Source organism: Apostichopus japonicus, chromosome 3 (assembly GCF_037975245.1).
Source record: "Apostichopus japonicus isolate 1M-3 chromosome 3, ASM3797524v1, whole genome shotgun sequence".
NCBI classification, from domain to species: Eukaryota; Metazoa; Echinodermata; class Holothuroidea; order Aspidochirotida; family Stichopodidae; genus Apostichopus; species Apostichopus japonicus.
The window spans coordinates 15,586,058-15,600,835 of NC_092563.1; the positions used below are offsets into that span (position 1 = coordinate 15,586,058).

Genomic DNA, 14,778 nt, shown 5'->3' on the forward strand with positions numbered 1-14,778 from the left:
TTTGACAGTGAATTTTATTATCATTCAGTAAAAACACAATTTAAAAAACTAAATTTTGGAAAGAATCTGAAATGTCTGTCTATGATTTTAGACATGGTAGAAGATACCAGACCTGTTCAGACTTAACCTAAAAAGATGAGAACACAACTGTACAGTAGATGAAATATGAGAATATATTAATGGAAAGTTCTTGGGGAAACGACAACAAAGGCATGGCACATTTAGATGTACAGTGTATCACTTTACTGAATCTTTAAGTAATCCTATTGCTTAATACATTTTCTACAAGGACGTCTGCAACACAGGGGTTATTGCTGCCCTTCACTTGAGTTAATAGCACGGGATGCAAAAAGTGCCCTCCATTGAGGGTGGCAGAAAGTGACTTTCCTCTAAAGAGCTCAAAGGTTATTACTTTACTATAAGACATTGGTATTTGGGTCCCAGAAAATGTCATACAAAAATGCTTAATTGCAGTGCAGGCATCCCTGCTTTTCCATGATATTATACTTAGTTTCCTCTCTTGGGGATGCTAGTATGATGATCTAAACAGAGATGTATAAACAAAATTGTTACCTGTTTTGGTTTTCTTTGTCTTTATTTATTTATCTACACTTAATAAAACAGATCTCCTCTCTATAGAAATTGCTGATGTGAAAAACTTATGGCAGATTTTCCACATTGCACAAAGTTTGTAACTGTGCTATAAAGTTTTGTGAAATGTTAGGACCGTATCTGGAAATGACAGAATAAAGTGACATAATCCCTACTATGGAGCAACATGCAGAACTGAATTTCAGATGTGCAACAATCAATGAGACGAGTAAAATAATATTAAGAGCCAGAGGACAATCCACAGAGTTATATAATCGTCTCTTCCAAAACACCATTCATGTACAATTGATGACTGGCTACATAGTACCGTGTTTTAAAATCCACAATTCTTACTTCAGAACTCGGCACTGAACAAAAACACCACTTGTGTTTTGACGTAGAACACCAACAACCACAATAATCACAGTATCTCATCCTTTCAGTGATGAGAGACAATATGGAACAAATGCTTTCTCAAAAACATGAGCCACAACGACACCACAGACTACTGTGTTCTACTTCCTGCAGTGATGATGTATTTATCTGGGGAAAATGAGCTGCCTCCAAATAACAACGCCCAGACTTAGGAGAAAAGTATTTATTTTCTATGTCACATATTATCACTAACTTTTCAATTATTTCATTTCTGTTGGTCATTATTTTACATAGTACCATGAGTGACTCCTGTTGTGACTCCTCTTTATAATTCTTCATTATCATTGGATGATAATCATAACCTTTGCATTCATCATGCAGTATGTGTGTGTAAGTGCGTTTGTAACGCCCAGCTTGTAAGCTAGATATCTCAAGAAAAGAAGGTCCACCCAATTTCATAAATGGTGTGTAGAAGTACCACATTGAGTACAAGAAGCCTATCGTTTTTGGTGGAGGTCATTTGGGGTCACCAGGGGTCACTGTATTACTAAGATCAAGTATGTTGTACACCCTCACTATACATTACATCAGATTCATGAAGAAAACTGCTCATGTTACATCATCGGAACCACAATGCATTTTTGCATTCTGGTTATTATTATTATGACTTCCATGGGGATATCCAATAGGAAGTGTGGAATAAAGTTTTACTCTGTCTGCCATCAAAATACCCCTTTAACACTTATTACTCTTCTCTCATACATGCTCTACTCCTTCATTTCCACATTCCTGACAAAACATTCCCAGAAAGATCGTTCTTCAAACAAGCAACATGAAACATTTCATTGACTTCATGAACATAACATAACAATTAATATTTATATAGCGCTATTCCATCTAGATCATAGCGCTTGAAGTAGGGTCTGTCACATTTTATCGCAAGACAAAGGAGGACTTGTCATCAAAACCTGATTGAGTGGTCTAAATTGAAGGTTGGATTTCCCAATAATCTTTTAAATATTACTTTGACTCGATCCTAGTCTGATTGTTATAGTAACCAACTACTGGCCACCAATTTTGCTGTCAACTTAACTCTGTACTTAATACGACTTGCACACTTTGTGAAATATTGTCAGCTCAAATCAGCTCAAACACAAAAATACAGGATGTTTTCATCAGGGTTGCGAGATTGAAATCGTCTTCATGGCCAAGCATTGCATGAAATTCGGCCAAATGGCTCTTTTTCTTAGCCACAATTTAAAGCCAATGTTAAAAAGGCCAGACATGCTAAAATGATCAAGTTATGTCCAGCTCAGATTGGTTCAAACTTCCTACTAGATCATATAATATCACAGCCTGTAAGTGTTACAGTTTAAAACATCTTTTGGCAAATTTTTTGTGTTCACTGTTCAGATAATGTCATTTTCACAGGACTTCAATACAAGTTTTTACTTGCAAATAGCAAAATTCTTTCAGAAGCTCATTGTCGATAAATAAACACAAATAAATCAAACACTAGGTTCATCTTACACTATTAATGAGATGCCTAAAATACTCATTCTGTGACCAATTAATTAAGAAACAGAAGGAACGAGAAGACGTGTTGGTGTAGTACTGATACTGCATATCATCAAACAGAATGTCCACATTATGACTAAATATTACATAATGATGTCTCCAGTACCAGAAAAGGCTATATTAAGCTGAAATCATTTCCAATGGAAAAATAGTCTTCTCAGGGGCATTGGCATGTTTCCACAAGCGGTGCACTGGATTCTAAAAAGTATATTTTCTAAAATTGAAATGCATTATTTGAGACCCTTGTGTGAAGTTTACCAACTTTCAAAGTTTCCTGTAAGCCACTAAATCTCGGAGAACATTATCGAAACAGAGCGAAATTGGCCAACCATTCATGGAAACAAATTTGTCCTTCATGTCGTTGCCGTGGTGACATCGTTGACCCTTATCACATAAAGCCTCTGGGACGTCAAGATGAAGATCCTCTCGTTAGAAGTTTGCATTCCGAGAATATTATCCTGGCAGTCCAAACTAACGAGCTGCTGTTTAGATATTTCTGTGACTACCTTTCCAGTCTTCCTGTTTTTCACTGGAGACATGGTGCCCTCCGGCTGCCTGTAAATGTACACGTGCCTGACGCAGTCGCAAAGGACAGTATACGAGGTGTCCGGAGGGCACGATGCAAACTTTTTGTCCCGTTTCGATGCCTGCACGTAACCGAGGGCATTGAATGTAGCTGCGTGGAACCATGCGTTCCCACTTCCAGGTATGACTCCTGGTTGCCATAGTAACCCATCTACATCATGTCTAAGGCAGATAGCGGGTACTTTCTGTGGGTCTAACTGAGCGTTAAACAACCACTGGTTGGTTCCGATGTTTACCTGTGAAAAACAAGATGTCAATATGTACGTTAGTCACCCATAATTTTACAAAGAGATATTGATTTTGAGTGACATTATCAATAGCATCGGATAAACTCTAAAAAGCAGCCAATTTCTTTCCACTGCAGTAATTTCCAGGCTTTACGCCACAATTTCTGACAAATTATTTTGTTTCCGAAACGGTCAGTCAGATTTTGTATACATTCAGATAGTTTGTTGCATAAATAGAGTCACTGCTACTTTAAAGACAAATTGAAGTACTATCCGTAAGTTATTCCTGAGACTTGGGTCGAATTTATGGTGACTTGAGTCACAATATAATTTACTGTGTTTACAGCTACGGTGAAAGACTATTTCAGGCAAGTCATTCCACCGTCGTAGAGAACAGGCAACTTGGCCTTCTGTGTCGGCATTTACCTTTCACTAGGTCATGAAGTAATATTCACACATAGTTAGTTATTATTAATTTTTTTCATTTGCATACGTTTGAAATTAAGGCCAAAATTTCATCACACCTGCTATATTTTTGGGTGGAATAAACAAACAGATTCTGTAAGGTACCTAATCTTTCCACTTTAAACTGATGTTAAGCTGCTATCAATCCATCCCATTGACATTTTATGTGAGAAATTTGTGTAGCTTTTGTGAAAGGACAAGAGTTGCAAGTCACTTAAAATGTGTATTAAAATAGTAACAAAAAGCAAAAGAATTCACAAATTTATGAAGAGTAGGACCAAAATGCTTCATCCAGATAAACTCTTGGTTTTGATATCTCTGACAAGCCTCGTTCCACTTTTAATACAAACGGTCTTACAAGGAAGACAGACTCACAGAATTAGTGACTTGATGTGTCTCCCCATCCAATCGAATCATGCAAGAGAAGTTCTCTGGATATGCGTCGCATTCTTCCAGCATCTGACAGTTTGATGAACTTGATGCCCCACCATTTTTTCCTCTTGGGTCTGGATTCTATTGAGAAAGGTATAAATCACAGATATTATTGCTTACGAACAGAGTGGTGCATCTTCAAATTTTATGTATCAGACCGATGTTCGGTGATGTTGAAATTGCTGCACGTGGTGACATCATATACGTGTCAATATCACCGCTGTGAACATTACTGGGGCAAGTGCAAACTAGCCCCATCGCTCAACCCAGGGTACCAGGGGTCCTGTACTAGTTAAGAGGACTCATTGAATCTGGTCTTGTTTCTGCTTAGGTTACATTTTACACATTTCTCTATTTTATATACTTAGCTATGTATTTGTTCATTTATCATGAGATAGATAAAGCTAGACTTAAAAGGCAAAGCCAACACCTTCAATCCATCCCCCGCTCCCCTATTTCCCAACTCCCAATTGATGTCTAAAAACCACCAATATTAAAAGCTTCCTGACAGACTTTTGTTATCCATGAGATGTACCAATGGTCCATGAATTCAAACAAACTGGAATCAGCATGAAATATAAGTTGATCTGTCGCTCCAGCGTCAGTCAGGACTTTGAAGGCAAACCCAACTTCCCCCAATCTTGCCCTACCCTTTCCCAATTCCCAATTCCCAATTAAATGAAACATGTACAATGAGGAGGCAGCAACTGTATAAAGCCTACCAGTTCATCGGATGTAAGATGAGCCAGTCTGTCGTGAATGATTCGTGCTTGGTCAGGATCTACAAAATATTCGCCCATCTGGTCCCCGACCACTACCTCTGGCCACATTAGCATCTCATCCTCCTTCTTAGCTAATCCAACTTCCAATCTGAAAAAGAAAAAAACATATACATGAGAAAACCTAATAGCATCTCTTATTAAACGAAAAGGGTAAGTACAGAACACATTACACTACGAGACTACTTTCTAACTTTCCTGCCAAAGGTCTTGCTCTCTACTCCCTTCTTCACTACAACCAAGAACAAGTTACGTATTAAAGTCGTCAATAAAATTGTTTATCTTTGCAGCACTGTAAGGGAGATAACTGTCTTTCTCTTCAGTCTAATGCAAAACTAATAATATCTCTTCTTATAGGAAAAGAACAGGTTTTCCCTCCTCCCACTGCAACCACAAAGCAAGAAATTTAAGATGGCTAGGAGGAAAAAAATTTTCTCTCTCTTCAGCCATGATAGTGATTGGCAGTCTGCAAAGCAATGAAATGTATATCTTACCTATTTTGCAAGGATCTTTGGCAATGTTTGACTCACAGTGACCTTTCTTTGCCACCCTACCCCCCCCTTCCCCTCATATCCCTTTCATCAAGCAGCAACCCTTTTCATGTATTCTATAGTCAGCCAATCCTGTCGTCTCCTACTTTATAAGACATCTCATAACTTACTAACTTCCACAAAAATAATGTTGGCAAACTTCCACAAAACTTGAATCAGCAATTTTTACAAAATGTAAGGAAAATACTGTATTTAATAATGTTGATATTTGAGTCGATTCTGATTATTTTATCAATGCTGTTTTGATGATAAAAGTCCATTAGCTTTTATTCACTTGACTTTAATTCGTATGGTGAAGTAAAAGTCAGACAATTGCAAATTTATAAAATATGTCTTTTAATGTGTTTATTACTACTACTACCACTACTACTACTACTACTACTACTACTACTACTACTACTACTACTACCACTACTACTATTACTACTACTACTACTATTACTACTACTATTACTGCTACCACCACCAATATTACTACTACTACTACTACTAACTGCTATGCTGCTACTCTACTAATACTAATACTACTACTACCACTACCACTTCTGAGAAGTGTCCAGGAGAGGAAATATTGGGGATCAAATGTAACTCTTTCATTAATCTCTCATGAACCTCCATTCGCGATCCTAGCAAAGATGGCTTAGCTTCATCAATTTGTCATCTCATTCTTAATAATAGTCGCTCTACTATGTTCACCAAAACTCAAAATGCTAGTTTTAACATGGCAAGATATTGCAATTTTACAATCTGTCAAGTTTCTGATATGGTCCAAGCAGACTATCTATAAAGACACCTCGATGGGTGATTCTCATCCTTGCTGGCTTTGTTACTTACTTCCTGCCCTCTAGAATCCACGTCGACACGGACACATCGATATCCCGAAACAGTGGACCCTGTAAGAGCGCAGGGCCATTCTTCAGCTCAACGGCAAGCCTGTTTGGAGTGAGCACCACATCTATATCTGATTTCTGAGTTCCTTGCGGTACGGTGAAAGTCAACGTGAGGTCCTCCATGGTCTGAGTCCAAGTGTATGTTGGGTCTCTCTCAGCTGAGATGGATAAAGAAGAAAAAATGACAAGTAGTCCAGAGGTTTCCAAATTTAAATAACCCTAAAAAATGCAAAACAACACTTCATATAAGCAATACCTACTGGCTTTTAGCACAGATAATTCTCTTCACTTTATTAATTTTGATTAGCTTTTTAATACTTCTCTAATGCTCTTCATAATTCACACTACTATGTGACTCTACATCGACGTAGGTAAATGGTCTGAAATATTGTTAAAATCTGAAGGCTAGAAATGGATCTTTGGAAACAGGACCCAGCGATTCAGGCCCTTGAAATAATCTGGGATGTCTTGGACAAGGTGAATCTGCAATGTCACAGCCATTTTATTACTGTTTCAAAATTTTTAGGGCTTGTTATAAATTTCAAATGTCTTTTCCCCCAATCTGTTGAAGTGTTGTTTTGCATTTTTTTTTTTTGGGGGGGGGGGAAGGGGTTATTTCATGATTAATATGAAAGACCTCTTGAATGTGCTTTTAAAAGTGTGAAAAGCTTCTGACAGTTGACACTGATATGAGTAGCAAGAATGCTATGAAGGGCAAATTTATAACGGTGTTCGATTGTCCGCGATGACCAAATTTCTGTTCGGCAACTAGTCGTTGGAGTATATTCAGACGGCATCGTAACTAAATTGCCGAAATAGGTATAAAAATGATCAATTTGTTTTCGGTGCTCCTACCACTTGCCGTAACTCTCCTTAAGAAGTCATCCTCCTCTACCCATGGTAACATTCGCTGTTGCTCTCTTTGTCTTTTTTTTTTGCTCTTTTTGCTGCTGTAGGTGATCCTGGTCATTAAACTTAAATCATTTTAATATTGACTGGATGTAATCTGAGAATATACTTAATCAATATTTTGGAAGACTAAGGTGATACAATTCCTGTTGTCATTCAGTTTTCATTCTACATGTTTACTCTCACTTTGGAAAATTAACTTGGTGCCCTTTAAGAATTTTAAGTTGTCTTGGTGGACGTTTAAATGCAAAAAAAGAAATTGCTGCTGCTCCCAGCCATTTCAATGAAAATCTATGGCTTTTATCTGAAATTTTAGCTTTACCTTCTTTGGAATCTTTTTCACTGTCCTTCTTCTCCTTCTCGACCGGTTTCAAAGAATCGTAGACAATTTCGTATTTCCCTTCTCCTGCGATGAACACCGCCCTGCCTGTTTCTTCCACCGCAGCGTAGAGTGGTGCAGCCTTCCCCTTGATCTGTCTATGGTGACTGACAGTGAAAGGAGTGTCACCTGTGTGGAAAATAAAAAAAAGAAATATATAAATCTGTTTGATGGTATTTACCAGTTAGAAGAATCGAAACATCAGGCTCTCTCTTGGTAGATACATAGTACAAACAGTATCTTGGAAACAGGAATTTTGCAGAAAAATAAAAGGTTTTGTCTGTTTTTGATCGATGGTATGTCAATAAATATACTGGTACTGAATTGAGCAAGAAAATGGTCTGCAACGGGTGGCCTTTCGCTTCAAAGATTAATCTGCACTGTTCCAAAAGGTGTGTCATCAGCTGTGCCTGCGCAAGTTATCGCATAATGGTTAAAGACCATCTACCTCCTGACGATATGCTATGCTTTATTTCTAAATGGGATTAAGTAAGGGTTATTAGATTTTTTCTGTAGAAGGGAGTGTGATGTTCTCCTTCACCTTATGTGGGAAAACTTGCTTCAAATGGATGAAATCGCAATAAGCCTTGTAAGATTAGAGCTGTTGAAGGACTATTACTATTGAGACTTTTGCCTGTCTGTGTTCAGATTGGAGTAGCTCAACGGCTGGATCACTTTAGAGAAAGCTTTTTCACTATATTTTAATTTATTACCATTTTTTTGGAACTACCTAAAAGTCTGTACCATTTCGAAAATTCAAAAAGTCTTTCAGAATATAAGCTACAAAGGATAATACATGTCTGGGGATATCCAAAATCATACGTCAAACCCTACATTAGGTGCCATATTATACTTCAGAGTCGTGAAAGTAAATGCTAAAACTGTTCAAATACAGATTCTTTAATTCCATTTATATGAAGCTACAACCCTTTGCAACTTCATTGCCTCTTTGATAGTGAATCTTAAACATTACCTGTAGTCCTTGTCAATGTAAGCCACTCCAGAATTGTCACAAAATTGGTCTCTGTATTGTGGGTTTCACTGTTTTCTTCCCCGGCCGTCAGTTCTTCCTTTTCGATGTGTAACAGGAGACAGTCCACGGTCCGGCCTCCCTCCTCCGATTGGGAGAACATGTCCGTCTTTCTAAGGGAAGCGTGAGCTACCACGCATCTGACCGCAGGCTCCGATACTTTCCCTCTCCATAGAATCTATTAATGATCGAATCGAATCAAAACAATAGATGAAGAAAAACACATGGAAACAAAGAAAAGCTCTCCACACAAAGGTTTTGATGGAAAGGAAATGTACATCAGTTTAGTTTAAACCATCTAGAAACTTCAAAGGTTGGTTGGGAGAGGGGAGGTGCCATATTTCAGTTTTGTTTCTTCAATGCTCTCACTCCCTTGAAGCGCGACAAAACACCAAAGAGAAACAGAACTGTCAAAGTATGTAAAGAGATTGGGAATTAGACATAGAATAAGCTGGGAAATAGTAAAGGAATCGAATACACATGTATACAAGTCAGTGCAACCTCAGCGTGGAAGAAAAGCTGTCAATCCTATGCACAAAGGACATAATGAACAAAAAGTTAGCTCATCTCAAAGTGTTGTTATGGCAACAGACCGCCCTGCCCTGCAAAGAAGAAATAACGTCCCTTAACTGTTTTGCTTCCAGTTGTCTGATGATCACCACACAGACATGAAACTCAGAGTTACAACAGTTGTTTATGTATATTATATTATATATGTTTATATAATTATAAAGCTGGGTCTACAGGGGTACTACATATTCAAATATTTAAATGAACAATGTTTAAATGAGCAAAGAATAAGTATGATACTCTAGTCCAAAGTAATTTGCAAAGTTCAAACTCCCACAAAGACGACAAGGAATCTTTAACATTTACTATCAAATATCTTGTACCAAACCTCTTATTCATTGTACTAAAAGAAATCAATTTTTGCAACGAGGAGACAATTACCGTCCATCTTGGGGCATCTGAAGCCCCTCTAGTGACTGTCGAAAGAATGTAGAGTTCTCCTGTTCCATCAGAAAGCACGCAAATATCACTGGCAGGAAACCAGAGAGACGCATTCAATCTCTCCTTGGCACGCTTCGTAGCTGCATCGGGGATGGTGAATATGGTGCGTGGAGAGTCTATCTGGGTGTCCTGAAGATACAATAAAGAAATAAATTGCGCCATGAAAATGTGTGTTGTATTACAAAAATTAATTATGTACAATACAAAGACAATATTTTAGCTTCAGTGATTTATTAAATCTCACCCAAAGCTCACTAAAAAGTACATTCCAAATTTTTTATTTGCAAGTTTTACGCGAGTCACTTAAAGTCACTGTTGTGCTTGTGTTTGCTACACTTATTATTGAAAAGTGGATATTTTATCATTCTAATGAGAAGCCACTTTACATTCCAGATGCAATTACTTGATTCGACTACCAGTAGTTAGAATTTGTGACATTTTCTTAGTTTGATTTGATAAATGAGCTGTATCCAACGGGTACATCTTCCGTTATCATCAAATTTGTTTGGAATTTGGTGGGGTACTTTTCCCATAACAAGATTATGATAAAAAAAAGGGGGAAAAGGTTTTCACTTACTATTGTAACTGTAAGTTCCCTGACATTCCAGTGTTGATCAATAAAGTACACTGTGTTAGGATTCCACTGGTCAAGTACAAGATGATTGGTTAGGCCAAATATCCTCACATGATGCACACTGTACTGGTCCTCACTCAACTGTACAACATCAACACCTGTGTGGAACATACAGTATATTTCAGTGGCAAACAAGCACTCATGTATCAAGAACAGTATGCCAACAGTTTATGTGAATGATTCCTTTCAACAATTGTATGAGAGCATTTAATTTTACACTGCAGGGACCACAAGATTCTATTTTCAAGTTCTTTTCACTTCAAATGATCAGCAAGGACCCTCAGGCCTACATATGAAACTATTACACTATATGTATTGTTTAATCACATGTGCTTTACTACTGTAGAATTTTTTGCACATTGATGTCAGACTTTGACCTCTGCTGACCTAAAATGATATGCACCGATGCGCCATTTGAGTCTTGAACATGCTTAATGGATAATAATTCTAAGAATAAAGTTCATCATCCAAGCTTTCCTTTTGCTGTTATGTTTAATCAAATTCCCATATTTTTAAACTTGAGCAAATAATTGCAAAGCATCAAGAAACTCAGCTAGGCTGAGCAATAGAGATTTGAATGAGGTTGTATCATTATTTTACATGCATTGTCAGCAAAAGAGTCAACATAGAATAAACTGTACCCTGTCCATTTCTTAATCTAGAGATTATTTAACAGAGTTTCACTTTTTGCAGTTTGAGTGCTGTTGTAACTTTTCTCTTTCAAAAACAAGCTACTGAGGGGCAATAAAATTAAGGTCCTACAGGACATTAGCTTGTACTGGGCACTACTTGCTTTATAGTACTGTGCATGCCATAACCCGGTAATTCATTGTCCTCATACAATCAACAGTATTTGCTGAAAGTAGTCACTTTCTGAAGCTCTGTATTTATTGCTTCAATGGCTGAGTCCAGATGTTCTAGGAATGTTTCAGTAGCGTCGTCATCCTCTTTCTTGTCCTGTAGTGACATAGTGTAGTACATAGGGTTCTCTCCTACTGCATTGTCTCATTGTTAGGCTAGTGGCTAGGCTGGTTAGCTTTTGTTGGTAAGCTTTTGTTGTGTAGCTCGTTGTTTTTTCTTTCTTTATGCTAGCTCTGTCTGGTTGTCCTCTGACTGGCATGTTTATCCAGTGTAATCACAACTGAGGTGAAATTAAACTGTCTAAAGCAATAAATTTCTTATAATTGTTGCAAGTGGATAAGATCGACGAAATACCTTGCGCCTCAAATCACATGATGTGTGCAGGCCAACATCTTAAGATGTCCCTTCCTCCTTTCCTCACTATCCTGTTGGTAATTTATAGAGTATTATAAACTTCCTTACTAACCTGTTGATGTTTTAAAGTGGTATTTATGGAACTTCCATACTAACCTGTTGGTAATTTGCAGTGGTATTTTGGAAGTGCATCCAACGATAATTTGTAGCCCTCAAAGTTTGGATTTAGCAGATTTCTCCTAACCTCCAAACTCTCTTCACAGTCATACATGATAGATACTCCTCTAAGGCACCTGAAGTGAAAAGTGTAATTAAAATAAAAATATTGAAAAATTCGAGCATTAATGAAATTCTGTGATTCTTTCATGCTGAACGAAGAGGACGCGAAAAAAAACATTTTTCATTTTGTACTTCTAATTAAACAGGATGTATTTTTCAATCCTGCTCCGTTATCTGCCTATCTTTTCCTTCATAATCTCCCAACTTCAACCTCTCTAGCTATGGCACTAATAGTATCATGATTGTAATACAGAGAAAGCAAAGAGAGGTGTCTTCAAACATAACTCCCTTATCTGAGGGTCGTTTCCAATCTGCAATCTCTGTGTAAATGGTGGGGGAGGGGGGGCATGTCTGAGGTGAATCCACCACTACTCTTGGTGTTGATGTTTGTTTAAGGAAATTTCACTCTCATACTCACCCTCCCTTATTCCTTAATTCCCCCCCCCCCCCCCAAGAATACTTTGCAAAATTGTGACAGTAAATGAGAGAAATCCAAGTAAGTGGAAGGTTGTTTCTATGTGCCTAACACATCATTACTGCATTTGTCATCTTGTTTCCAAGTTTTTCTCTAGTACGATTTCTCATCTCGCTCATCGTAATAGTGTTGGTACTAGTTACACTACACAATGTTTTCTAGTTCAAGAAATACGTCAGTTTTATACTAAGCCTACAGGTTACCTTCACTACAGTAAAGCACGCTGATTCGCTTCATAAACATTTCAATAACTCAGCAACAGAACCTTAACTAATTAAAAATACATCATTTCTTATAACACAGCAGTTACCTTATGATTTATTCCTTCTGGATCTAGTGTTGAGTTGTCAGCTTCAATCCATAAATCTGAACTTTTTGTCGATTTTTCATAAGCCGTGGCAGAAGAAGTTTTCGTAAGGGCGGGTGCACGTACCTGTTAAACAACCATTGTCACGTAAAGGCTCCGAAGGCCAAATCTGTTGAAGATTTCAACGAAGCAACAACAAAACATGGCAATTCTTATGGAACGCCAAAAGCGCAACGCATTTCGTTGCCTCGATCGATTTCATATCCTCGTATTTGGATGCCTCGTTCTATTTCGTTGCCTCTATTTGGATGCCTCGTTCTATTTTGCTGCCTCCTTCTATTTCGTTGCCTCGTTCTATTTCGCTGCCTCCTTTTATTTCGTTTCTTCGTTCTATTTTGTTGTCTCCTTCTATTTCGCTGTCTCCTTCTATTTTGATGCCTCGTTCTATTTTGCTGCCTCGTTCTATATTGCTGCCTCCTTTTATTTCGTTGCCTCCTTGTATTTCGTTGTTTCGTTCTATTTCGTTGTCTCCTTCTATTTCGTTGCCTCCTTTTATTTCGTTGCCTCCATTGATTTCGTTGCCTTCTTCTATTTCGTTGCCTCCTTCTATTTCGTTGCCTCCTTCTATTTCGTTGCCTCCTTTTATTTCGTTGTCTCCTTCTATTTCGTTGCCTCCTTCTATTTTGCTGCCTCCACCTATTTCGTTGCCTCGTTCTTCATCGTTGCCTCGTTCGATTTCGTTGCCTCGATTGAATTCGCCTGGTTATGTTAATTAGGTATTGCAGGCATGTATTGGTGGGCGGAGCTTGTTTCTCCTTCGGTCGCAACCGGCCGGTTAACGCGAACGTTACCTGGTCGATCACAGTGCCTAGCACTGAGCAGCCTAGCGTGCCTAGCACTGAGCAGCCTCTCTGGTCAAATAGCTAGCTTAGTTAAGTGACGGCAAAATGGAAGCCATCTTAAGAAGATTGGGATATGACCAGACGGTGATTGACAATTTCAGCTATCGTGACATTAGAATAACCTAGCCCAATCAGATGGGCTAGCTGTTCATTCGCCGCCATTATTTTACATATAGTGTCATCAAATCATGGTCCAGTTAGTTAGCTGTGTGATTTGTGCGCACGTACGTATGGAATAAAACATAAAAGTCCCGCCTCCGTCAAATCGCGATGCCTTGCGTGTTATACAAGAGTGCGCACTCCTATGGGCAGCGTAATTAACATAAGTAAACAAAATAGAATGAGACAACGCAACCGAAGTAGGCAACGAAATCGAAGGAGGCAACGAAATCGAAGGAGGCAACAAAATAGAACGAAGCAACGACATCAAAGGAGGCAACAAAATAGAACGAGGCAACGAAATCAATGGAGGCAAAGAAATAGAAGTAGGCAACGAAATCAAAGGAGGCAACAAAATAAAACAAAACAACGAAATCAAAGGAGGCAACAAAATAGAACGAGGCAACGAAATCAAAGGAGACGACGAATTAGAAGGAGGCGATCGCGACGAAATCGAAGGAGTCAACGAAATCAAACGAGGCAACAAAACCAAAGGAGGCAACGAAATAGAACGAGGCAACGAAATAGAAGGAGGAAACGAAATCAAAGGAGACGACGAATTAGAAGGAGGCATCCAAATTTGGGGAGACGAAATTGAAGGAAAAACGAAATTGAGCCTGCAACGAAATAAAGGGAGGCAACGAAATAGAAGGAGGCGAAATCGATCGAGGCAACGAAATGCGTTGCGCTTTTGGCGTTCCATAAATTCTTTGTATCCGTTTCTATACTTGAAACGAGGACGCAACGTACAGTTTGAGTGGGGAAAATCTCGGGACTGCAAGTCTGGCAAAACCTAGTTGTTCCGACGACCACCTTAACAATATCGTATGGTAAAAATAAAATCGCTTGATTGCATCCCGCCAAGACGAAAATGATTACAGCAAAGCCTTATAAACAATAGCTTTCTTTTCATGCTTAGTCACAATTCTTGACGTGTTTGGTTTATCTTTGTAAGTTGAACGTTTGATATGTACGAAACAAAAATAGCAACAACATATTTCATTG

At 38.3% G+C, this 14,778-nt stretch overlaps 1 protein-coding gene across 2 annotated transcripts; it reads right to left on the bottom strand.

The window, feature by feature from the left end:
* Nucleotides 1-844: 844 nt before the first annotated feature.
* Nucleotides 845-12,906, bottom strand: LOC139964672 (nudC domain-containing protein 1-like). 2 transcript variants are annotated; one of them, XM_071966492.1, is made up of 10 exons: nt 12,716-12,906; nt 11,808-11,944; nt 10,380-10,534; nt 9,743-9,931; nt 8,735-8,969; nt 7,705-7,890; nt 6,418-6,631; nt 4,976-5,123; nt 4,197-4,334; nt 845-3,365 (listed from the first exon to the last, which is right to left on the bottom strand). In XM_071966492.1, the coding sequence occupies exons 2-10, from the start codon at nt 11,920-11,922 to the stop codon at nt 2,898-2,900; spliced, it is 1,848 nt and encodes a 615-aa protein (XP_071822593.1). In that variant the 5' UTR covers nt 11,923-11,944; nt 12,716-12,906; the 3' UTR covers nt 845-2,897. The 2 variants fall into 2 exon arrangements, with proteins under 2 accessions (XP_071822593.1, XP_071822603.1); XM_071966502.1 differs by having other exon boundaries at nt 11,808-11,956.
* Between the last annotated feature and the right edge of the window lie 1,872 nt (nt 12,907-14,778).